Genomic DNA, 25,702 nt, shown 5'->3' with positions numbered 1-25,702 from the left:
AATCTGCAAGTGATTCATTATATTAAATATGCATACATTTGCATACATTTTCAGAACAGGATCTGAACATTGGACAAAACCAGGTTCAAAATTCCTGTTTTTTTTTTGTTTTTTTTTAATATTTGAGTTTATTTTAGTTTATTTGTACAACTCTGAATCATGACTGTATTGCATTGCATTATATGCCACACGCAATAAAAACTACAGAGACTTTGATCATAAAACTAAGATTTTAAATCTTACTAAGAAATCACAGGAGATAAATAATGACAGCTCATATTTGTATGCATTTTATCAAAGTAGTCTTATTACAAAGATCTGTTGATTTGCATTTCAAGCTATCAGAATTTGATCTTACTTTTTGGCCATATAAATATCATCAACTGCACCAATTTCGATATTTTGTTTAGTTGATCCTCTGAATAATACTGAGGTGTTTCGTCTTCCTCCTTAAGTATAAACTCCATATTCTCATTACATGATACTAGATTTTTTTTTAGATTTTGTCAAAGGTTCAATAAATTGTACCATTTAAAAAAAAAGAACAAATTTTCTGACTATCATTTCATATGTCAGGCTTTTCACATTAAATGTACATATTACACCACTGTGTAAAAATGAATGTAGAAAAAGCAAGTGCTTTTGAAACCTACTCAGACTGACCCTGCACTGCACACAAAATGTTTCCAGTTTAGATGCTGTGTTGCAGGTTTAGATGCTGTGTGATAACCAAAATGGGTTTCCGTGCCTCCCACAGATGTTCATCGGAGTTAAAAATAGTCATCTATATTCATAACCCATTTCACAGTACACCACACCACAGTGTCACACTTGTACTTCACTTGACTTTGCTTTTTGCTAGCTGAAAGCCTCAAGCTGAATGCAAGGCATGTGAGGGGCGTCTTGTCTACGGGCACCGCGGGGAGAGTCCCTTTAATGCAGCCATGTGACATGCTCAAAATATTCCACCAGATGAGAGGCCATGTGGCCCCCAGCGACTCTCACACACTGAGTTCACTGTAGGCTCCTCACATCCTAATGGTCTTTATCAGCCACCCTGCACTTCTGCTAGGCCTTACTACTCTGTCTGCTTCCAACTCAGAACTGGTACAAACTTCTAATAATAGTCTGAGAGTAATGCTGCTTTTTTCTTGACTGTTTTTCAGTGTTTTGCTAAATTTAGTTGACGAACGAGCACTGGCAGGCGTTTTGGCAGGCAATTAAATGATGGCGTGACTGCCCATTGGGCCGCTGACATGAAAGCACCATTGTCTGAGAGAACGCTTTCGACTTTCTCCTCATTGGTTGACTTCTCTGCTGGGTGGCCACAAAATTTCATTTAACTATCTCTTTCAAATGAGGCTGAGAGGGAAAAAATGTAAGACAGACAAGCCTGTGAACTTTTAAGTGTGTATTTTAATGCAGTTTAAATAAAAATATGATTTAAAGAGAAGAAAGACAGAGCTGTTTCTGATTACAGACTGACGTTGAGTCATATCAGGCCTCCGTGGCAGTGAAAGAAAAAGCCCCCGTGTATGTAATGTAATGACTGTATGTATATTTGAGTGGATGTGAATCTGTGCGTGGCAATGAAATAGTCTATAGTTTGCTTCCCTGGGCCTGCTAGTGGAGATCTCCATTCACATGGGAAGGAAAAATATTTGTTTTTTTTCCTCAGTGCGAGCTGTCCTCTCCCATCCTCTGGCAAACAGCAGTGCCCACAGTCCATCATTTAAGAAATCTAGCCAGATACGTTTCTGTATGTACTTAGTGTCACTGGAGTGTCTTTGTTTCACTTAATTAACAATTAAAAGTTATTTAATTAAACTCCCCATTACCAGATAAGTATTTGAATATGGTCTTGTGGCCAGAATTCAAAGTCAGTCCCAGAACATTGAGTGTGGATATCAAATCCTTGCTTGTCACAATTTGTAGGGTTTGTGCAGCAAGTTTCAGGACAGCAGGGTTTGTACCTGCTGTGGAGATCTGTGCAGGACAGACTCCGCATCTTTATAGGCGTTTGTAGGGTTGGTGACACCTTTGTACACCTCTCCATATGCACGACACACCAGCTCTGTGGACTGTTTGAAGATCTGCTCCCTGTGAAAGAGAGAGAATTATTCTAAATAATTAACACATTCAACTAACACCATGAATTTATTGTAACTGACTACTTTCATGTATCATGTTAGACATACACTACAATGGAAAGTGTTTTTCCAAATAATAAAATGAGTACTAGAGTCATTAGAAACTATTTACCGTATATGATTGATAAATAAACCGGTCAAGGTTATCTTGACAAATACATTTTACATTTTGTGACTGAACAAACCAAGTGAATCAAAACAACTTCATAGATAACTCTAGGAACAAGTTGGTAGCCATAACTTGGTGCTGTTTTGGTTTTTAAGGGTGCTTCTGTTGATCTGGGTTCTTGGAAACATATCACATATGAATCTGCCTAATTGAAAACTACATAAACTGGTCTGAATATTGCTGGCTGAGTGAGCAAAGACAGAAGAGCCACACAAAACACTGATCTGGGTTCAGTTCAGAACTACTGTAACACTGCCCTCTACAGATGCACTTCTGCTAGTACAGATACACAAACACCGATCAGGCATAACATTATGACCACTGACAGGTGAACAATGATTATCTCTTCATCACAGCACCTGTTAGTGGGTGGGATATATTAGGCAGCAAGTGAACATTTCGTCCTCAAAGTTGATGTGCTGGAAGCAGGAAAAATGGGCAAGCGTAAGGATTTAACAAAGGCCTGACAAAGGCCAAATTGTGATGACTAGACGACTAAGTCAGAGCATCTCCAAAACTGTAGCTCTTGTGGGGATTCCTGGTCTGCTGTGGTCAGTATCCATCAAAAGTGGTCCAAAGCAGGAACAGTGCTGAACCGGCGACAGGGTCAAGGGCGGCCAAGGCTCAGTGATGCACATGGTGAGCGAAGGCTGGCCTGTGTAGTCCGATCCAACAGATAAGCTGCTGTAGAGCAAATTGCTCAAGAAGTTAATGCTGGTTCTGATGGAAAGGTGTCAGAATACACCGTGTATTGCTGTTTGTTGCCTAAGGGGCTGCATAGCTGCAGACCAGTCAGGGTGCCCATGCTGACTCCTGTCCACCACCGAAAGCATGGTGGACAGGGGTCACATGACCATCAGAACTGGACCATAGAACAATGGAAGAAGGTGGCCTGATCTGATGAAACATGTTTTCTTTTACATCACGTGGATGGCTGGGTGTGCGTGTGCGTCGCTTAACTGGGAAACACGTGGCACCTGCATGCACTATGGGAAGAAGGCAGGCCGGCAGAGGCAATGTGATGCTTTGGGCAATGTTCTGCTGGGAAACCTCCTGCCATCCATGTGGAAGTTTCTTTGACATGTACCACCTACCTAAGCATTGTTGCAGACAATGTACACCCTTTTAATGGAAAGACCCCTGAAGATGTTAGCAGCAGATCCTTTAAGTCCTGTAAGTTGCAAGGTGGGGCCTCCATGGATTGGACTTGTTTGTTCAGAACATCCCACTGATGCTCGACTGGATTGAGGTTGGAGAATCTGGAGGCCAAGTCAACACCACAGACTCATTATTGTGCTCCTCAAACCATTCCTGAACCATTTTTGTTTTGTGGCAGGACGTATTTTCCTGCTGAAAGAGGCCACAGCCACCAGGTAATAACGTTTCCATGGAAGGGTGTACATGGTTTGCAACAATGCTTAGGCACCCTGACTGGTCTGCAGCTAGGCAGCCCCATAGGCAACAAACTGTGTATTCTGACACCTTTCCATCAGAACCAGCATGAACTTGGTTAACATTAACTCTTCTATCAGCTCAACCAGTCTGGCCATTCACGTTAACAGGCCATTTTCACCCACAGAACTGGCACTCTTATTTATATTGCACTTTTAACAATACAGATTTTTTTTTTTTTTCCAGACTATTCTCTGTGGTTGTACATGAAAGTCTCAGTAGGTCAGCAGTTTCTAAAATACTCAGACCAACCCATCTGGCACCAACAATGATGGCACAAAGTTACTTAAATCACCTTTCTTCCCCATTTAGATGCTTCGTTTGACTTTAAGCTTATTGTCTTGACCAAGTTTACATGCCTTGATGCACTAAGTTGCTACTATGTGATTTCATCACAAATTAGATATTTGTATTAACAAGCAGCTGAACAAAGAAGTGACCACCTAAGAAGTGACCAGTGAATATATATTGCTATATTTCTCCAGAAGCCATTTGGGTTTGTGTAAGAAATAGATTTAACTCATTATTCACTGACAATCTTTCATTCTAGGGAGCTGTTAATCAGTGAGGAACAAGATCAAGTTAAATCTGACAACAGGATCAGTCCGATTAATGAAAAAAATCATTCAGAACATTTTTTGTGAATTGGATCAAGCAATTCACTGAAACATAGAACTCAAAAGAACAATTCTTATATCAGCTGGGAAAACGTAGGCGGATATCAAGATTTTCAGGAAAAAACTTTTGAAAAGACACAAGGCTGATTAATGGCAGACTTTTCATATTTGGTTGATCCCTTTAACATGAAGTGTGCAGACCAAAATTATATGTGTGCAAACGGATTCATCTCTATTCAGCTTGTCTTTGTATCTCATGCAGGGTTCAGTCACGTGCAGCGTGTTTATGTGTGGGTGAGATAGCTAGAAAGAGAGAGAGAAATGGACCAGGAGCTAATTAGTTGTGCCAAGCCTGTGCACGAGTCCATCTCCATTAATAGAGAACATTAACCTGAGGGACAGTGAGTGCTCCTCAAGCCTGTTACATTTCCCAGTAACAATGTGACTCAGTGTGTGTGCCTCTCTACTGCTCAAATAGCAACATCACACTGATGTGCTGATGCTAAAAGCACCAACTGCAAGGAAGAGAGGGGAACAAGAACCATGACCATGCACCAAAAACCTCTTATGCTCATCACCGCTTCGTTAATGCAATGATGGCCAGATTGATTCTAAGGGCCGAAACCATTATATGTTTAGGCTGGTTGTGACTGAGTAGTAAGAAATCGTGTAGGTAAATGGTAGCTAGTAAACAAATGTGTGAGACAAAAATTGAGACAAGAACTGAAATTTTGTTCAGTTAAACTGTATATGTGATGTGTGTGAAAATGTGATGTGTACTTTTACAAAAAAAAAAGTGTAACATGTAAAGGGGCAATACTCTACATTATTCTATATTACCAATTCCACTTAAGGTGAGCTTAAAATGTGTAAAATACCATCAGATAAACTATTTTCATTTTTAATTTACACTACCGTTCAAAACCATGGAGTCGGTAAAGACTTAGAAATGTTTCTAAAATAAGTGTCTTATAGTCAAGGCAGCATTTGATCAGAAATACAGTAAAACAGTAATGGGGAAATGGGAAATATTATTAAAATTTTACTGTTTTCTATTTTAATTTATTTTAAAATGATTTATTCCAGCAATGGCAAAGCTGACCTTTCAGTAGCCATTACTTCAGTCTTCAGTGTCAAGGGGATCCTTCAGAAATAATTCTAATATGCTGATTTGGTACCCAAGAAACAAGAATATGTTGAAGACAGTTGTGCTGCTTGTAGAAAAAACTTCTCAGAACTTTTTAAAAAGTAGAATGTTCAAAAGAACATTTATCTGACCCATCTTTTTACAATACCATTCTTTACAATCACATTTGATCAATTTAATACTAAATACAAGAATGTATTTCTTAAAATTTCTTATTGACCCCAAACCTTGAGTGTATGTAGAAATATTATTGTCAAGTGGTACCATTTGTTTTTCATGAATGTTTCTTACTCTCTCACACTTAGAATTAAACATGTTGTTTTTGAAACTGTACTGATATATGTATATGGCCTCTGTTATGATGGATATCTATTATGGGCATTTTTTGTAAATGTTATAGCTTAATATCCCCAGTTTTACTTTATTCTCATTGTATGGAAAACAGCTGATTAGAGATTCTGTTAAACATCTATGTTTGTGTTCCACAGAAGAAAGAAAGTAAACAAGTTTGGATTGACATTATACAAATTAATGATCATGGAAGTTTTCATTTTTGGTGAACTTTTGAACTCTTTGTTTATAAAAGGCGGGAAGTGTGTAATTGTAATGTTTTGAAACAAAATGTTTCATGGTCTTTGCAACTGGCTGTATTATAGACAAAATTTGTGTGCTAAATGTGAGCTGACTCATACTTGATAGCAGCACTGAGCAGGAAGTTGAGTTGCGGCATCACAAGTGTATCAGGGGAGGCCAAATAACGATCAAACTGGACCTGTGAGTACAACAGATAACACACTGCTAGACAAAACAAGAGTGCAAAGAAATTACTTGATAAAACTATAAGTACTATTCGGAAGGGATTTGTTGTGTTGTTTTATAATTATTAACAAAAGACATCTTTGATTTCATTTAAGTTTTCAGTTAGCTAAAAAACACACTAGGTAATTTTAGTTAGCTGAAAAGCACTAGGTAATTTACTCTGCAGGTTGTGTGAGGAAAACACATATTTTCAATCCAGATCAGATTTAAAAAAAAAAAAAAAAAAAAAAAAAAAAAAAAAAAATATCGCAAAATACATCTGAAAACATGAATTTATCTGACATCCTCAAGGAAACATAGTCCTGTTCGAGTAGAACTTAATAAAGAAACAGGTCTCACCATGGCTGTTTTTAAGGATGTGGTGTCCATTCCAGGGAGGTTGGCCAAGGGACCCTAGGAGGAAAAACACAGCAAACCATGAGTGAAGGACTACTTTCCTTCATCTCTGTGAAATGAGACAGCCTGTGGCACAGATATAACACAAACAAAGAAGAGAAGGAATAGGTGCAACAGCTTGAAAACACATGAAGTGAGAGATTTCACATTTTGACCAAATTCGTAGCTGCTATGTGACACTGTTGAACAGAGAAAAAAATGAATAGGAGAGAAAAATAACAACCAAAAAAGGCTTAGAGAAGTACAGAAATTTTCCCAAAGGTCCACTTGACCATGTATTGTAAAGTGTGCAACGGTTCAACAATGAGAACACAGCACATCCTTGTGTTGCATTATGAGTTGACACATTTTATAATGCAGCAATTATTAACTCTAACTAGCATACCATGAAACATTTATGTTCACATGCTTGTACAGATTGTTCCAATAAATTTAATTGGATGAAATACATTTGATGATTTAGCCAATGTACTTGGAAATACACATTGACTGAATACTGAATATATCAGTTGCTACCAACCACGCAGTTAAGGTGCCAAGACATTTACTGTTGCTCAGCAAAATGTTGCATCATTTGAACAAATCCAAAAGAAATCAGGTTTAAGTTTTTCATGCAAATTCGCAGTGTTGACCAACAGAAAGTTTCTTGGTTTGAAGGTAACTTCTGTGTGAGCTCCACTTCATACATCGCTACACTATTAAAACAGACTAGCAGAATTTGCTGAATTACGCCTTTATGCTAATGCTAACTAGATTACTTGGTGGTAGAACTGTTCAAAGGGATTAGCATTATTCATAAAATATACTAATTATTCATTGCTGTCTTTGGTCTAGGTAAAAAATGTTATGGGACGATTCTAGACATTTTTTTTATTTATCAGCCAATATTGTATATATATATATATATATATATATATATATATATATATCAGTTAGTGTTGGCTATTTGATTGTGCATGCTCATTTCTTTCTTTCTTTCTTTCTCTTTTTCTTTTTAAAGATACCTTTTCTATCATCTAAGACAGTGTTAAATGTAATCTTTAGCAAACCTTAAAATGAATATCCATTTTTCATTGTAATGTTGTGATGCCTATATGTACTTAAAGCATTCAAAACAATTTCATAGGGTACAATGCTATTACGTGTTATTAGGTAACAACTATATAGGGTTTTATTTAGACAAAATAGTAAAGAACATATCATATATAATCTTGACCATTTATTAGTTAACAGTCACGACAGTAAAACAATTATTGGCTTTGAATATTAATATAAATAAAATATAAAGATAAACTAATGAATGAATTTTTATTTTTACTTTTATTATATTGCTTTTCCCACCACCTAATAACAGCAATAAACCATGATGGGACATCAATTTTTACTACAATTAAGGAAGTTGTAGATACTTTGAATTACTAGGCCATGAAAAGTGTGCTTTATTATAAATGTAATTAATCTGACTGCAGTTCTACACTGAGTATAACATGCCACTGCAACAGTTTAACGAACAGAGAGCAAAGCTTCATCATCTGCAGGATCTTCATATAGTGTCTTCTTGTATACACAGTTAGGATGGTCATAACGTTTTTAAAACGATGCCATCAACATGACACATAAAGTTGGCTTTTGAGGGCCAGATTCATGAATCATGTCTGTTGTGGGCAGCATGAGCCATATAAAGCGAGACAGGCCGTAATTAACAGCATGAGTGGACAGAGAAGACATTGATGCAGTAGGCGAGACAGTTGTGCCCTGTGCTGTGGACAGCAGGTGTCCAAAGACGCTTAGTCACACGCCAGCCCTTTACGGGGGTGTGTGATGAGGACAGGCGTGGAAATACCCAGACTGCACTGCTCTGCCAAGACCCACACACAAACCCGTGCTTACTTTCGATGCTTCTGCGTTCTCGCCTGTCTTCTGTAATATAACACCTTGCTTAAAGTGCCGCTACATGTCTCAAAGAGTCACAAAGTTCACTGGAATCTTCTCACCTGACAATTACTCAACTGAACTCGAAAGACAAAGCTGAGTTGTAAACTTCCAACACCCATAAAATTGAGTATGGTTCATAAGCCATAGGAACAATATGAAACAGTAATAATTCTTGGTTTAAAAGTCATGACGAAAGTGCATTTTCAGTAACAATTTCGTAGCTGCTCTAAGTGATTTATTAAAGGGCTCATTTTTACCAGTTCATTAGCAGAAGAATCATTCATTTGAGAATCTGCCTAGACTACACTAAAATAAGTGTCTGATTCACTAAATCCTTAAGAGTCATTCATTTGAAAATCGGACTACTTTGGTTGCACTGTATGTGTTTTATTCATTAAAAAGAACTGGCTGATTCATGCCACAGAGGAATAATTCGTTCAGGAATCCATCTACACTGGTTGCAATGTATGTTTCTAAATCACTAAAAAAGAACAGGATCACAGTAATTTATTTGGTAAAAAGTGTTTGTTTGGGAATCAGACTACTAATGTTTCTGATTAATTAATAATCTTTGGTTTATTTACAACTTTGAAAAAATGATTCTAATAGTGTATAATATGTCACACAATGTTAGAAGAGATGTTGAATGCCCTGAACATCAGCTGTGCAAAGCCAAATCATTAATGAACAACAACAAAACAAAAATAAATAATTTGCTCCGTCTAATCTGTAAAATCGCAGGCTGCTGTAAATGTGCACACAGATGTGGACAGGTAATCGTGTTTACAGAAAAAGCTCTATTTTGTGTTCTTTTTCAGTCTCAGGCCATTTCCTGCCATGTGATGAATTGAGTGAAAATCCGCACTATGTGATTTTATTAATGAGCCTCTAACCATAGGGTAACCATGGTAATAAGGTCCAAATAGGAGACATATAAACAATAGAGACTATTCCTGTGAAATGAGAGAAAGATAATAAGGAAGTAATGTGCGCTATTAGTTGGTGCGTGTGTGATGGATGTGATATGAAAGGGGAAAGACGGCCAGAAATGGTGCTTTGCAAATGAGAGCTCAAAGATTGAACTGTTAGAAGTTACAAACTTCACAATACTATATAAGAAGAAGAAGAAGAAGAAAAAGAAGAGTATTTTAACATAGCCTCTAATAGGTTCTAACAGGTTGTATAAAACAGCAGCATAATAAAAGACACCAAATGTTCAACTTGAAGACTGTTTACAGTTAACATTCACATTAATTGACCAGATATTTCTGCAACTTTACAGCAGCTTTGAATATTCAATAAGAATATTCATTCAGTCTGATGAAACTTTCCGTTTTATAACACTTATTTGCTCCTGTGCTCTTGATAAGAAGCAATAAACACTCAAAATGTTCAGGTTGAATAAAGCAGCACTAATATAGCTGATAACAATCGTAAATGAGCTGCTCTGTGGAGATAACTTCTTTAAAAGCTTTATTTCTGAGTCTTGTGAAACTGTGTAAAATTCATATAATTCCCAAAACGCTGGGAAACTTCTGCAGTTTTAGAGTGGGTGACTGAGCAAAAAGAGAGAAGGAGAGTTGTCAGGATTTTTACAGCAGCCAGTTCAAGGATGGCTCAATATCACTTTTTCATGTCCAATAGTGATAACAATATAGCAGCTTTGAGTATCTGCCATTGAACTTTTCTCACATTTCCGGGTTTCTCATAGCGGAAGTCATCATAGTTGGGTAAAATCCGAGAGCAGTGAATGGGAGAGTACCACAAATATATTTTTTGCATTCCCATTTGCTCAAATAGCAAAAGAAAAACTACACGATAGTGTTTTCACGACTTTCAATCAAAGGAAAAAAAAAATTGCTAGACTGATATCGCCAGTCAGAAGAGATAACAATGTCAAATTTACCATCCCTCCCATAGACGCGGCATTAGACACACCCTCGCATAGCGTTAACTAGTTTTTTTGTAACTTGATGACAAGGTGACAAGTGTTTTTTAGTTTTTTTCCTGAATTTCTATTTGAATCTTGTCAATCCAGTCATACTACTATCCTCTTTTGTGCAAAGTAATAAGTCTCCTGACAGTTCTCTCTCAAGTGGTTCCATTGTTGTGATTATTTTGTCTGAGAATGATTCAGTGGGTTCAGCATCCTCACCTGCTGATTAAATATCGCCTTATACTTACACCAGAAAAATTGTAAGTGTATTTAATTTTGTAACTTTAAGGAGGGTTTACCTATTTTGCAACACAACATTTTATCACTTTGATGAGAAAATCTTTTCCCAAATTATTTTGACATACTTTGGTAACTGATCAAGCATACTAGCTGAAACATGATATTTCCAAAAAACCCTAATATGTCTTCCAAGTAAAGAGCAACTGCTGATTTTAAGTTTCAGAGAGGGTGTACTCACGCTGACTATTGTATATTTTTTAAATTAAATCAATTTTTAATAGGACAACAGACATGATAGTACAACAGTACAAATAAACATACTAACTAATAATTATCTTTTATTGTGCAAAACAATCGTAGTATGAAAGGCTTCCAATACTGAGTTTCCAAAAACTGCTTATGTGTAGAATGATTTAAAGCTTTAAAGCAAAATCTTTACACTCTAATCAACAAGATATTATTGTGTCAGGGGCAAACCCCGCTCAATCATGAAAAGTTTAAACCGCAGAAAGTACCACACTATTCAGATTCATCAGTAAAATACAGTCCTTTCAAACAAAAGGACAGACCTGTCAGATTATGCATAATAATGGGAACACTGGAAGATCTTGGAGAGCGTTTTAGCGTGATCGCTGTCATAATCAAAATCAACATGCTGCCTGAATGCTCAATAAAGGATGGCATGACAACTGCAGTAGGGAGGAAGAGTTTCCAGGAATATAAATTTGACAGCTTAACATACTGTCTGTTCCTCAGATAAAGCTATCGAAATATCAAATGAGTGTTAAAAAGGAAAATAGCAGAATTAATAATGGAACTACAACTATTCTGCTGTAAAAGTTCTAAAAGATAACAATATCCTTATTTAAATCAATCAAATCACTCAGAATGTCTTCTGAAGAACTAGAATATAGTTGTGCTTTTATAATAGTTTTTTTTTTTTGGTTCTTTTTTGAGCTAGACAATAACTATAACACACAGAATTTGGTTTTTAATTTTGAACTGATACCAGTATTGAATATTGGAATGCACATTCTTAGCATCCTTTTCTATTCAAGAAAAGCTGTTCCTTACTTAAATCCTAAGCGATTTTCACATTCGTTCTCACCTGCTCTGCAGTGTGCTGCTGAACGCAGCTGTAGATGTGACTAAGCCCAGCTCTGGTCAGTACGAAAGTTGCTTGCTCGTTGATTAGAGTGTCCAAGTGAGCCTCAATCTAGAGTATGTGGCCAATAAAAATAATTAAAATAAACACAAATGTACAAATTACATTTCTAACTCAGTTTGACTCATCATAAATTATCTTATAATTTATAATTTTATAAAGTAACACACCTGAAACTCCAGCATTTCTAAACGTTTGTCTGTGAACTCAAAGAGTGCCAGTGTGGTCTTCATCATGTATAGGGAGTTCACCATGTAGGTGGCCATATCTGCTGTGCCCAGGTTACTGGCTGATACCGTGCACAGCTGGAGCAACGGGTCAAGGATGCAGGACAATACCTGAGAAACAGCATTGAGGATGATGGGAATTTAAAAAAACAAACGAAAAAATACGTAAAACTGACATAAATATACATTAATATAAGGAAAGTACTACATGCCTAACTGGAATTATAGTGTAGAATAATATTAGTGTATTGTAGTGTAGTTAATAATATTGCGCATAAACATTAATACAAATATACTAAGCCAACTGATTCATTTTGTTGCACATTCATTTCTTGCATGAAACAAAAAAAAAAAAAACTTTACTACTTCTTCAAAACCATTTAATAAATGTATAATAAACAAAGTAGACAAACCAAACAAAACAGAAACAGTATTTATTTTTGATACTTTCTAAATATCAGCCACATTCCAGTCACTAAGAGGTAAAAACATGAAAAGAAAAGTCACCTGTGCAAAGTCCGCCTGACGGGCATCAAGAGGCAGAACTGATGAATCATGGGAGGCCAAAACCTCCCTAAGAAGAGATAGAGTCTGAGTGAGAGAGGCAGTGGGACCCAGATCAGGAGGTGGAAGCTCTACCTAAGAAAACAAAAAGTAAAAATGTTGTTTAACAGTAATAAAGTGTATTCACAGGAAAAGTGAGAACATGTCCATTGTGAGATGTATTAATATCACTATGTATAAAGTGCATTTTTTGTTTTTATTTTTCAATAAATTCAGACACAAAAAAGAGCAACATATCACTGACCCTCTGACCAAACACTTTTAACTCCATACATTTAAACTAATAAGAGCAGTATTTACCATTACAGCTAGTGTTCAAGACCCTCAAAATCAAGTCAGACATGTCTGACAGCAAGACTGACACCTCTGAAGGCTGACTAATAAACACCCTGCTATGCGAACACTACCTAGAGCTCTGCTGCCTCTAATGTAGCTTATTAGCTCAGGCTTGTGTTCCTGGCACACAGCAACGTCAGGGAGCGATACGTAACGTCCTAAGCCTAAGGTGATTTGATTAGTGTGCTGCTAAGGCGATAATTCTCTCAGAAGTGTAGAGCGGAGGCCATCTTGTTCTGGCTATTGATCCACTTATCAATGAAGTGCTTTTTTTTTTTTTGGTTTAAGTAGTCTGTCCGTGTTCAAGGATATTTTGGGCATAATTTGGTGCAAGAATGTTTTTTTCAGCTTGGTAAAAAACAAATCCACCTGATGAATGACTGTGAGGTACATTTGCGCACATTTGCTATTTTGATCTCTACAGAGGTATAGGGATATAGATTGTTTTTAGGCAGTTGTTAAAGTGTTTTCATTGGCTGGTAAGGCATTGTTTACTGGTTTAATGGTTTACTGGGATAAGAGTAAGTAAAAATATTGAATTTTTACACCTTTTCAGATATGTGGGAACATACAGTGGCATGTGAAAGTCTGGGAACCCCTTGCAGAATCTGTGAAAATGTGAATAATTTTTAAAAATAAAAAAATCATACAAAATTAATGTTATTTTTTTATTTAGTACTGTCCTGAGTAAGATATTTTACATAAAATGTTTACATATAGTTCACAAGACAAAAAAAAAAATCTGAAATTATTAAAATAACCCTCTTCAAAAGTTTGGGAACCATTTTTTAATACTGTGTATTTTTAATACTGTGTGTGGTTACCTGGATGATCTATGACTGTTTTTTTTTTTTTTTTTTTTTTTTTTGTGATGACTGTTAATGAGTTCCTTGTTTGTTCTGAACAGTTAAACTGAGTTATTTAGAAAAATCCTCCAGGTCCTGCAGGTTTTCCAGCATCTTTTGCATATTTGAACCCTTTCCAGCAGTGACTGTATGATTTTGAGATCCATCTTTTCACACTGAGAACAACTGAGGGACTCAAACACAACTATTAAAAAAGGTTCAAACATTCACTGATGCTCCAGAAGTAAACACTGGGCCGGGGGGTGAGAACTTCTTGAATTTAAAGATCAAGGTAAATTGTACTTATTTTGCCTTTTGGGAAACATGCAAGTATCTTCTGTTGCCTCTGAAGGGCAGTACTAAATGGGAAAAAAAATGATATTTCAACAAAATAAAAAAAAAATTTCACCCCCGGGTCTTATTGCATCGTATTTCCTTCTGGAGCATCAGTGAATGTTTGAACCTTTTTAATAGTTGAGTTTGAATCCCTCAATTGTCCCCCAGTGTGAAAAGATGCATCTCAAAATCATACAGTCACTGCTGCAAAGGGTTCAAATATGCAAAAGATGCAAACAATGTTTTTATTTTATTTTTTTTTTTAGATTTTTTTTTTTAGATTTTTAGCTTTCCTTCTAATTTTAGTTCAAGTTTCAGTAATTTTGTTACATGCTTTTGTATTAGTTTTTGTTTTTTGTAATTATTTCTATAAGGATTTAATTAAAAAAAAAATTTGGGGGGCGTTCTACTTGCTTACTTTTCTACTTGCTTACTTATTTCAGTTAGTTGCCAAGGCATGTTTTTTAACTAATATTTGCATTTTATTTTATATCAGCTTTATTTCAATTACCCAAAAGCTCTATTTTCAATTTTTTAGTTTTATTTAACAATAACAACACTGATAAGTACTTACTTTATCCATGAGGCGACTGGCGTGGAGACTAAGACTGTTGAAGAACATCTTCTTACTTAGCATGTGCATTTCATCGATGGTCATCAACAGAGAGGAAACGCTGGTACCCATGATGCCACTGAGAGAGGGACTTATGCATTCAGAAAAAAAACTGGAGCATCTTGCAATATTAAAGGCTATACCTAAAACTTGGTGTGTATTTTTGGATCTCTGTTCTTAAATCAAAGAAGAAGGATTTGTCTTCCATCAAATGTAGCATGAAATAAAGACAATAAACCCAATAAAGTAATTCACAGAGATGTGTACCTGATGGTGTGATGGTAGAACTTGAGAAGGTTGGAGAGTTTATACAGAAGAACAGCACCTGGCTCTGCAATGATCACCTGCTCAATTCGCACCTGGTGGATGAAAAACCATAAAACAAAATGTAACAATTCTATTGTCATTATTCACTGTTGCGCAAGTCAGTAAAGAGTTTGTTAAAATATCAATCATTCAAATATAATAGTACATAGTCCTAGGGAAAGCACAAAAGTTGATTAATAAAAAATGATCAAAGAGTTATTGGGACTGAGAAGTGTTGTAAGCAGGACTTGAACTTGGACTGCCCATTTAAGCGCTAAAGCACAACTATTAACCAACTGGGCTGCAGCTCCAGGTTGATATTTTTGATAAAAGTTCAAATATCAGTCTTAATGACACTGTTTTCATCTCACCTTAAGTGGTCTGCACACTCCTTCAGTGATGTGGCCAACTACTTCCTGCATGTTTTCTTCAACCCCTGCACAAACAAAATTTTTGTGTTAGGATGTAGGATTTGCAGGTTCAAGTTGGTCCTGACAAACAAACAGAAATCTGTTTGGTTCGAAAGTGACTTCTATGTGAGTTGAGCTTCATTTATTGCCAGCTGACCTTGTTCTGCAGCACAGTTTTGCTAATGTGAGAAATTGTATAATGTTGGTGAACTTTTGTGACCAAGTCTAAACATATACAGATTTGATCATACTGAAAGCAAACTAGTTCTGAATTAGTAAAGTTCACTTCCAGTGTACACACTGTGTTTGCGCAGTATTAGATTTAGGTGAAATGACATGTACCTTGCACAGTAACTTTCTTGAGCAAGGCTTCCAGGTGCTCCTTCTCTGAGGCTGTGGCTTGATGGAGCCAGGCCAACATGTCCCCAACATACCTGGTTGGATGATTGTATGTATAAGCATAAACAAAGATAAAAATGCAAGGAAGCACATATACAATATTACCTTAACCATATAAATCATATTTGATACACATTTCTAAGGCCTCTAAATTTGCTATTCCAGATGTTTGAAGTAAAGCAACAAGAACCCTTTTGACATGTGCTTGCTTTTATCACTTTGGTTCTCATGCACTGGTTGACTAAGTTAAACAAGCTAATCAGACTGATTTCTCTCACTAACTGCCCAACACCATTTCAACATGCTCAAATGACCGAAATTTGGTTCAACTTGTGCAGACGAAAAAGAACAGACAACAAAAACTGAGCATAGACTCAATGATAACCCCGACAATCATCAGCCGCCGGCTTGGTGTGTAACGGCCTTAAGCCTAAAAGCCAAAGTACATTTTGTGTTTTACATCATTTATCTTGGATATGCATACTGTCCACAAGATGCAAATTTCTTCATCAGCATAGTATGTGCACAGTTAGATGTTTTAAATGTGCATAAAATGTACGCTCAGCAAGTATAAACGCCTTGAGTATTTTTTGTAAAATTAGTCATAAAATGGCAATACTGCACAAACCTGTTGTTCCACAGTAAAAAAGGAAACCGATGAGATGGATCAACAACAAACTACTGGAGAACAACAGACACCCCTGTGGATGAATACTTGTGTGAGGAAATTAAAAGATACTCGCAACTCTAGTTTAACTGAACTTCCAGAGAGAAATAGTGCAGACACTAAGCAATGATGAAAGTGTCTAGTGCATGTGTTGAGAGCCTATGTTCATGCATGCATCAAATGGCGTATACTTTGAGCATATAATAGTGATGGAAACATCATTAAAAAACAGCTTGGTCCAGAACTGCACAGTCGGGAAACTGGATGGTTAGATGAATTACTTGGAGTGTCTACTAGATTTGTAGTTACATCTAATAGTGTTATAGATTTCCTGAGAGTTGAGGCCATCACACAGTCAGCTATCATTACATCGGCTCCATATCCTTTAATACCGGACAGCAGGGGGAAGCGCTGTTCTGAGAACCACCGCTTCCCACTTTTATCGACGTTCTGCCAAGAACCTCATGTTCTCTCCTCAGGTTCCAAACGGGATGGGGGAGGAGGGTGTTCGAAAGCTTGACGGGGTGCTGGCCTGGGGCGCGTGCAACAATCCATAGATCTCAACAGCCGACCTTTCGCTGAACCCTCACTAAGTAATTCTCTGAAAGAGGAAGCACTTCCCTGAAAGAATCAGGCTGGGTTTAATGTGCTTAGACACTGAATTGGATTTGCAGCTTCGGGAGATGCAGCACATAGAGGAGTATGGCAGCTCTGCGTGTGAGGACGTTAATCAGCAATGGAGAGGCTTTTAGTTGCCAACAACGGCGTGACCCACAAAATGACCCCCAATTATAGCTGGTTTGAAGTGATTATTTTTAGCGCACAGACGAGAAAATGTCATCCATTGTGTTTCTGCAAGCTTTTGAATGGAATGATTAGGTAGGAGGGTTGGGACGTGCACTTGTCACGGACTCTACCTCATTGGATCATGAGAGTGCATCTCTATAGGTCTCTGAGTGCCGCCCGGTCCCCCACGGGTCAGGGCGTCGATAAAGCCTCGGACCACAGCAGACCGCCGAGCTGTTCCAAACTCATCCAATGTGTACCTGTGAGAATTAAAACAAAGAGTTGGAATTAAATATGAATTTAAGAGATCATGGTTTATCTGATTAGCATGCCCCGTTAGCTCATTAGTCTATGTAAATACATGCTCTGCAGGCAAAAAGGATCTTTCTCCATTGACAGTCTTTGAAAATGAAATGTACAATAAGGTGTCATTTGTTAACATGAGTTAATGCATTAACTAACAGGAACAAACAATGAACTATACATTTATTATACTATTTATTAATCTTTGTTAATGTTAGGTAATAAAAAATACAGTCATTCATTGTTTGTTCACGTCAGTCACAGTGTATTAACTAATATTAACAAAGACAACTTGTGATTTTAACAATGCATTAGTAAACGCTGAAATTAACATTAACTAATAATTAATAAATGCTGTCGAAGTCTTGTTCATTCTTAGTTCATGTTAACTAATGAAACTTTTTGTAAAGTGTTGCCTATATTTTTGTTAAAAATGTTTTTTTTTTTTTTCAAAGTCACACATACACTATATACTGATATTTTACTAATGTCGTGTAAAATAAATAGGTAATAATGTAAAAAATAATCTTCTTCTAAACTTTTCTTCTTTGTGATTTTTTTAAAAATTAAATAAATGCAGTTTGAGTCAGCAAAATATAATTTCTTAAAAACACGTATTAGTTTATCATTTATTTTTAATATATCCAGGTTTCCCTGCTTTCATTTATATTCCTAGGTCTAGCTTATTTTAATGCTTGTTTTGTCTTTGTTAAGTCATTTTAAGGCCCCCTGGCTAAAAACTGTAAGTTCTGTAAATTCTGTGGTCTCATAAGCAAAGATTGCAAGATTTCAAATCTCATACTTCCAAGGGTTCTACTGCAGACCTCAGATTAATTTAGAGATGAAACAACTCCGAACACAATAACATATGCATATGACCATAATCTTCAGGGTATCCTGAAGATCAACTAGTCGGGAAGACTAGTTGATTTAAAAAATGTAGTTTTGTACATCTTTAGTATAAACAAGATTAAATGCCTGGGCCACAAAACAAAACAGACACTGCAAGACCTTCGGAACAGCCACTGAAATCAGCAAGAAAAAACTTTAGGTTAGAGAAACCCAGGGTCACACACACAGACAAAAACAATGGAGGGCCCCGTTTGCAGTTAGGAAACGTGGCTGTGTTTTGATCTACGGGCTGAGAACAGTCCTGTGCAGACTAAACAGTAGCGACCGCAGCAGCCAGAGAAAAAGGGAGGAGAGGAGGGATGTAGAAGTTTGGCATGGATTCCAGGAACTCTGGGGGCCCTGTCCTCTCCCTCTTTCTCCTCCGGCCTTGGACTCCCAAAGATAAAAAGGGGGAGTGAGAGTGCCGGACAAAAGAGCGGGGCACACAGACAGAAAAAGGGAGAGAGTGAGAACAAGAAAACAAAGTGTGAGTGAAAAGAGAAAAAAAAAAAAAAAAAAAAAAACAGAAGAAATGCGTGAACCCGTCTACGTTCAAATGCATGATGCTACTGTGTCACCATGGTTAACAGTATGGTCTATGAAAATGAAAAGATAAACAAGTGTTACAAAAGACAGAAATGTCAAACAAAGTGAGAGAAACTGAATATTTTGGAACTTCCGAAAGATGCTTTCACAGATTGGCTGCAGGAAGTATCAACAAGGAAATGAAATAAGATGAAATATGACAACTGCATAAGTTTGCAAATATGTGACACTAAATATTTAAATTGTCTAAACCAGGGTTTCCTATTAAAATAAACAAATGGTGCTGGACAATTATTTGAATTAAAACTGAAATAGCAATATATATCATAAAAATTCTGGTTATCAAATCAAAGGTTGCAATTTAATTTAAGAAGCATATACAGTAGTCTTTTCACCATGTGTTTCAGTGTAAACAGCAAAACTCACACTGTTCATTTACATGTATGAAGCTTAAGATACAGTTTCTTCAGGGCAGCTCAGTTCACGGTATATACTGATCAGCCACAACACTAAAACCACCTGCCTGATATCGAGTAGGTCCCTCTCATGCTACCAATACACCTCTGATGCGTCTAGGTATGGACTCTACAAGACCTCTGAACATCCTGTGGTACCTGGCACCAAGACATTAGTGGCAATCCTGCAAGTTGCAAGGTGGAACCTCCTTGGTTTGGATTTGTCGGTTCATCACATCCCATTGAGATCTTGTTTTGAGATCTTTTGGGGTGTACATGGTCTTCAACAATCTTTAAATAGATTGTTACGTCTAAAAGTACTGTAACATCCACTTAAATGCTAGGACCTAAGGTTTCTCAGTAGAACACTGCCTCACACAAATGCCATCTCTGCATGTACTGTTTAACATGTATTTTGGACTACAATATGTGCTAAGTTCATTTTATTTACATTTACATAATTACATAAATATGTGAGTGCAAAAAAGGCCATCATGATGCTGAAGTGTCATGGCTGATTTCAAAGGTGGTGATATGAGTTGTTGCTAGGGTCTTCTGGCTGGTTGCATACTGGCCTAAGTCAGTAAGTCTCTATCTTTCATTTTCAGGTCTCTAGATATGGTTCAGATTGATTACATGTGTCTAATCAGCTCGTCTACACGCAATTTAAGGTATCATTCATTTTCGTAGCAAAACGATGTGGAATGTGCTGACATTTAGTATTTAAAGTTAGGGGTTTGTTTAAATGACTAGCCCTATGTATGAGTAACAGTAAAAGTATGAATAATATCTACAACCTGTGTGGGCTTCACCAAAAATATGTTATGTAATTTAAACTGATTTCCAAACATACTTAAAAGAGTTTATTTACACTGTAGAAACACATCATTTTTCTGGCTGTGTTCAATTATTTACAACAAAGTTGTTGTTGTTGCATTGTATTGATGTGGCTCATTAACTCAAAAACACTAATCAATCTTGACGGTTGTTTTCTTTTACGGAAGTCTGAACATTCATAATGTACTGACAGCTGAAGGAAGGTATAAACACAGGAAACTGCTGCAATAAGAAAGTGAGAGACTGACACCTTGTGGTACATATGATAGAATTGCAGTCTAATTTCCTGCTGCCAAAAGGTATACAGTACCTGAAACACATTTTACATTTAGTTTTTAAATTTAATTAATAAAAATTTAATTCAAAATGTTTAATGTTATTTTTTAATGAAATAATTAACATTTAAATAATGTTGTAAAGTATAATAGTTTGGGGTCAGTAAGAAATGAATACTTTTTTCAGAAACAATTCTAGAACTTTAAATCAAAGAATCCTTAAATAATTATATAATTCACTAAGAAAAAAAAAAAAAAACATGTGCAATGCTCTATGGGCACTAGGAGAGTGTGTTTTGGGACAAATATGTGCGTGAGGGACAGAACTCACTTATAAAGAACAGGCCGATCCTGGAGAGACTCCACAGCTTGACTCAACACGGGAGGAATATCACATGTTTCCTGAGTCAACCCTCTGCACTCATCTACAGATGCCAAAGACAGACACAGAAACATCTATAAATCCTCCTATAATACTAAAACGCATAAAAACTTCTTATAATTTTATTATGTAACTATAACAAAGTACTAAAGTATTAAAAGTATTAAAATCATCATGTAAAACAGGAGTGTCATAAGTTGTTCTGTAAGCTATGAGTCAGTTTTCTGTTTCACATTCTCTGGCAGCAGCAACTGAGCTTATTTTCCAAAAACTTCTCGCCTCCGATGTGCGTGTGTGTGTGTGTCTCTCTCTCTGTGTAAGGTCCAGAGCACACACTCACTCTGAGCCCAGCGATAGAGCTGTTCGTATGCGGTCTCCTGTAACACAGCCATCTGCTCCATGATCTCCAGCCTGCAGTAAAGCACAGACATCACTGAACATCTACATACAAAAAGTCTGTGAGAACTGAGATTTAGAAAGAATTATTATTATTATTTAAGTACATTGCTTATCTATTTTGTTCTATTTAATTCTTTCCCATTCTTTCTTATTCTCTCTCACCCTGCTGTTTGCTGGTTAGTTCTCAGTAGGACCTTCACATCTTCATGAATGTTCTTCACACGGTTCAGCGCTCTGAAGAAGTCCTGCAGAGCACACACAAAATTCATGATGATTTTGAGATGATTCTGTCTGAATTTGCTTTTCAATTACTTAGCAGGAGATTTCATGTCATGTAACACTTAAAAAATTTGGAATATAATGGGACGTTAAAAAATGAAATGAATTATATTTCTTATTATGACTTTTTTTTATTATATTTTACGATAAATATAATGTTGCCCATCAAATCTCATGATTCATTTATGTGCTTTGGTCCTAAAATGAAATGTCATGGGAAATGACAAGCAGTGTTTTGTAGGATAACATTAAGTTACCTCAGTGATGGGACCATCTCGTGCAGAGCGTAATGTTGCCATCTCAGTGGTGGACAGCTGGAACTTTGACAGGAATGCCTGGGCCACCTGAGCTCGAATCTCCAACCGGTGACTAAAGAGGTAATTTTTGGTTATTATTATTTCATGAAAACAAACTACTAAACTACTAAAATTGGGTTAAGTACTGTCCAACGCATTATCAATTATGAAATCAAACAACAGTGGAAATCACGGCCATGTTTAATAGTGTAAGTAAGAGCATTTCCACACACACAATGCAAACTCTAAACAGCTGTGTAGCCTTAAGAAAACCACTTATCAGTGAGGCTAATCAGAAAAAAAGGCTTCAATTTGCTAGGGAGCACAAAGATTGGACTCCGGAGCAATGGAAGAAGGTCATGTGGTGTGACGAGTCCAGATTTACCCTGTTTCAGAGTGATAGGTGCAGTAGGGTAAAAAGAGAGGTGGATGAAGTGATGCACCCATCATGCCTAGTGCCTACGGTACAAGCCTGTGGGGGCAGTGCTATGATCTAGGGTTGATGCAGTTGGTCAGGTCCAGGTTCAGCAACATTATGTGCCCAAAGAATGAGGTCAGCTAACTACATCAGTGGATTTTTTTCTTTCCTGATGGCACGGGCATATTCCAATGCCAGGATTCATCGGGCTCAAATTGTGAAAGAGCGGTCCAGGGAGCGTGAGGCATCATTTTCACACATGGACTGGCCACCACAGAGTTCAGACCTTAACCCCATTGAGAATCTTTGGAATGTGTTGGAGAAGACTTTGCGCAGCAGTTTGACTCTTACAACATTAATACAAGATCTTGGCTAAAAATTAATGCAACTGTAATTGGGAATAACTGTTGCGACATTGTTGAAGCTTATCAAAACAATGCCATGGCGAATATGTGCCATAGTCAAAGCTAAAGACGGTCCAACAAAATATTAGTGTGTGTGACTTTTTGTTTTTTGTTTTGTTTTTTTTTGGTTGGATGGGCAGTGTATACATAAGGGAGGACATTTTACCAAAAAAACTTCCCTGAGCCAACCACTAGATGGCACCATACTCTCGTCAAAAACACTACCCGCATTCACACTTTAAACTCTTGAAATGAATGTATTACCAGTCTTTCACCCAACATACAACATAACACTTTTAGGAAAGAGAGCCTTAAAAGAAAGTGTACAAAACTACAACAGGGGAAAGAGGGCTCGAGGCAACAGTATTTGAACATCTATAAAGTATGACATCAGAACAATGGCAGTCATGACAACCACTGATCTCAGACAGCAACTCACTGCTGATTCCCACAACTTGGTTAACTTCAAATTCAAGGACCTTTCAAGGACTTTCCAGGTCCAATACCCTCAAATTCAAGGACTTATTGTGAGGACACATCCCAGAAAGCACACGTACATCTGCAAAATGTCTGTTAAAGATCACTTAATCTGGAAACCATCTGCTGTGTGCAAACATCTGACAGACTGTCAGATGTCAGTTTTACATACATTATAAATCATAACCATCTTAAAGACATCCAATAGACATCTATTTGACATCTCATACGAAACGTCCTATAGACGTATTGCAGATAAGCAAACAATCAAAAAAATACGTCTTGCAGATGTATGACGTCCAACAGATCTCTCCGAGACGTACATGTGCTATCAGGGCTTTCAAGTGAGAGCAAGGTTACATTGTGTTACCTTATAAGATACGTTGTTACAGTTTTCATGTTTCAAACAAATTTTTGCAAAGCCATTCTTTGTAATCTTAAATATTATACAGTGCTCTACGCTTTCTTTTAAACATTTAGGAGCACAGTCAAAATTTTAGGAGCACCTTCTAATCAATAATCAAAAAAATCTGATCAAAAATGAGCCTTCCCATTATGAGGTGATATTTGCATCTTTAAAGTGATTTACAGGGGAATTTTGCTTTTACCTTTGTAATGGCATTTTTCTAACTTTATTTAAAGTATGTCATCTTATGTCAATTTTTTTAAGTATATTTTTTAAGCTTTTTAAAATTTCTAATTAATACAACAGAATAAGAACAAGTAGAATAAGAATAAGTTATCAATCAAATGAAATCAGTATTAACAAACTTAATCTTTACTACAGAGGTGGTATAGAAGAACACAAAAGTGGCTCATAGGTGTATTTTCATGTTTAATGAGGCTCAGAGGTGGCATGAGTGCAATCAAATTCATAAATTCATATTGAGATTAATGTTTAAAATTTTTAATACAGAAATATTAAATGATTGAAATAACTGAAAAGATACTTTAAAATGAAACTAAATCTGCCAGTAGGTGGCGGTAAGTCACTGATTTAATTACTAAATCATATCATTCATTTGATTTGTTCCAATGGCTGATTCATTCAGGAATAAGTGACAGTCTTTAAAAATGGGAAATTAAATCACTAGATACATTTAAAAACGCACTTCATTCATAAACGAAACATTGCTGTGTTTAAATGGAGAAGCACAGCGGGCGCCTCAGTTGTGACTGAGTAGTGTTATAGTCAGACAATGTAAGTCACTTAACATTAACTTCTTGTTTATTTAACTGTTGTATTAAATCAATATCTCATTTACAAAATCATTAAAAGCTGTCACTCATCTTGGTTCATCGCAATCTCACAAAGTTTCATTATAATCAACAAAGCTCTCTACACTGCACAATGACCCTCTTATTTACACTCTCTCTACACTTTGTTTATAAAAGGATTCTGTGATACATTACTCAACGTTACAAAAACCTTTGTAACGAAACCTTTGATGCTCCACTCAGTGCAAACACAAATATGCTGATCAGGTCAGTAGCACATGGTGCTCATAAATATTTTTTCATAGTCGCATAGTCGCATTTAAGTCCTTAAAGGGTTAGTTCACCCAAAATTGAAAATTAGCCCATAATTTACTCACCTTCCAGACATCCTAGGTGTATATGACTTCCTTCTTTCAGACAAATCCAATCGGAGTTATATAAAAAAATTATCCTGGCATTTCCAAGCTTTATTTTGCTTGGGTGGGTGTTTCTCCTCATTAGTCCAGAACAACTCCAATAAAGTGCATCCGTCCATAATAAAACGTGCCACACACAGCTCTTGGGGGGTGAATAAAGGCCTCCTGTAGTGAATCGATGCATTTTTGTAGGAAAAATATCCAAATTTAAAAAGTAAGAATCACTTTAATCTAGCTTGAGCTGGCTGGTTGTACCCAGTAGCAGCTCCGGGCGGATGACGTTAGATGTCGGGTTGCGCCGGTGAGTCTCGTGAAAACCAGTGCTGTTTACTTGCTTAAGGAAGCAACGTTTCCTTACTTTAGCAAAGGAAAACCAGTCTTCCTCTTGGTTTATTTTCCTTTACAATCCTTGTTTTGAACTAATGCATGACTGTTGTTTTATTTTGATCTCTCCACGGCGGGTACGTCACTTCCGAGTGGCGCATGCACAACACAAACATCATATGTCATCCGCCTGGAGCTGCTTCTGGGTACGACCAGCCGGCGCAAGCTAAATTAAAGTGATTCTTACGTTTTAAGTATGAATATTTT

At 36.8% G+C, this 25,702-nt stretch overlaps 1 protein-coding gene across 1 annotated transcript in view; it reads right to left on the bottom strand.

Annotated features, from left to right (window-relative positions):
• Window positions 1-1,396: 1,396 nt before the first annotated feature.
• Window positions 1,397-25,702, bottom strand: part of cog6 (component of oligomeric golgi complex 6) — a 49,896-nt gene continuing 25,590 nt past the window's right edge. The window contains exons 5-19 of the mRNA XM_051129390.1: window positions 22,140-22,251; window positions 21,766-21,848; window positions 21,545-21,615; window positions 21,154-21,247; window positions 17,647-17,775; window positions 16,006-16,097; window positions 15,625-15,689; window positions 15,215-15,306; window positions 14,909-15,026; window positions 12,761-12,892; window positions 12,197-12,364; window positions 11,970-12,077; window positions 6,694-6,747; window positions 6,228-6,307; window positions 1,397-2,100 (exon numbers count right to left, since the gene is read on the bottom strand). Coding sequence (XP_050985347.1) covers window positions 1,953-2,100; window positions 6,228-6,307; window positions 6,694-6,747; window positions 11,970-12,077; window positions 12,197-12,364; window positions 12,761-12,892; window positions 14,909-15,026; window positions 15,215-15,306; window positions 15,625-15,689; window positions 16,006-16,097; window positions 17,647-17,775; window positions 21,154-21,247; window positions 21,545-21,615; window positions 21,766-21,848; window positions 22,140-22,251 — 1,546 coding nt within the window. The 3' untranslated portion in view covers window positions 1,397-1,952. The remainder of the gene's footprint in view (window positions 2,101-6,227; window positions 6,308-6,693; window positions 6,748-11,969; window positions 12,078-12,196; window positions 12,365-12,760; window positions 12,893-14,908; window positions 15,027-15,214; window positions 15,307-15,624; window positions 15,690-16,005; window positions 16,098-17,646; window positions 17,776-21,153; window positions 21,248-21,544; window positions 21,616-21,765; window positions 21,849-22,139; window positions 22,252-25,702) is intronic.

Source organism: Labeo rohita, chromosome 15 (assembly GCF_022985175.1).
Source record: "Labeo rohita strain BAU-BD-2019 chromosome 15, IGBB_LRoh.1.0, whole genome shotgun sequence".
In the NCBI taxonomy this organism is placed as follows: domain Eukaryota; kingdom Metazoa; phylum Chordata; class Actinopteri; order Cypriniformes; family Cyprinidae; genus Labeo; species Labeo rohita.
The sequence above is the reverse complement of the archived record's forward strand: the minus strand, read 5'-3'. Positions and strand labels throughout refer to the sequence as shown.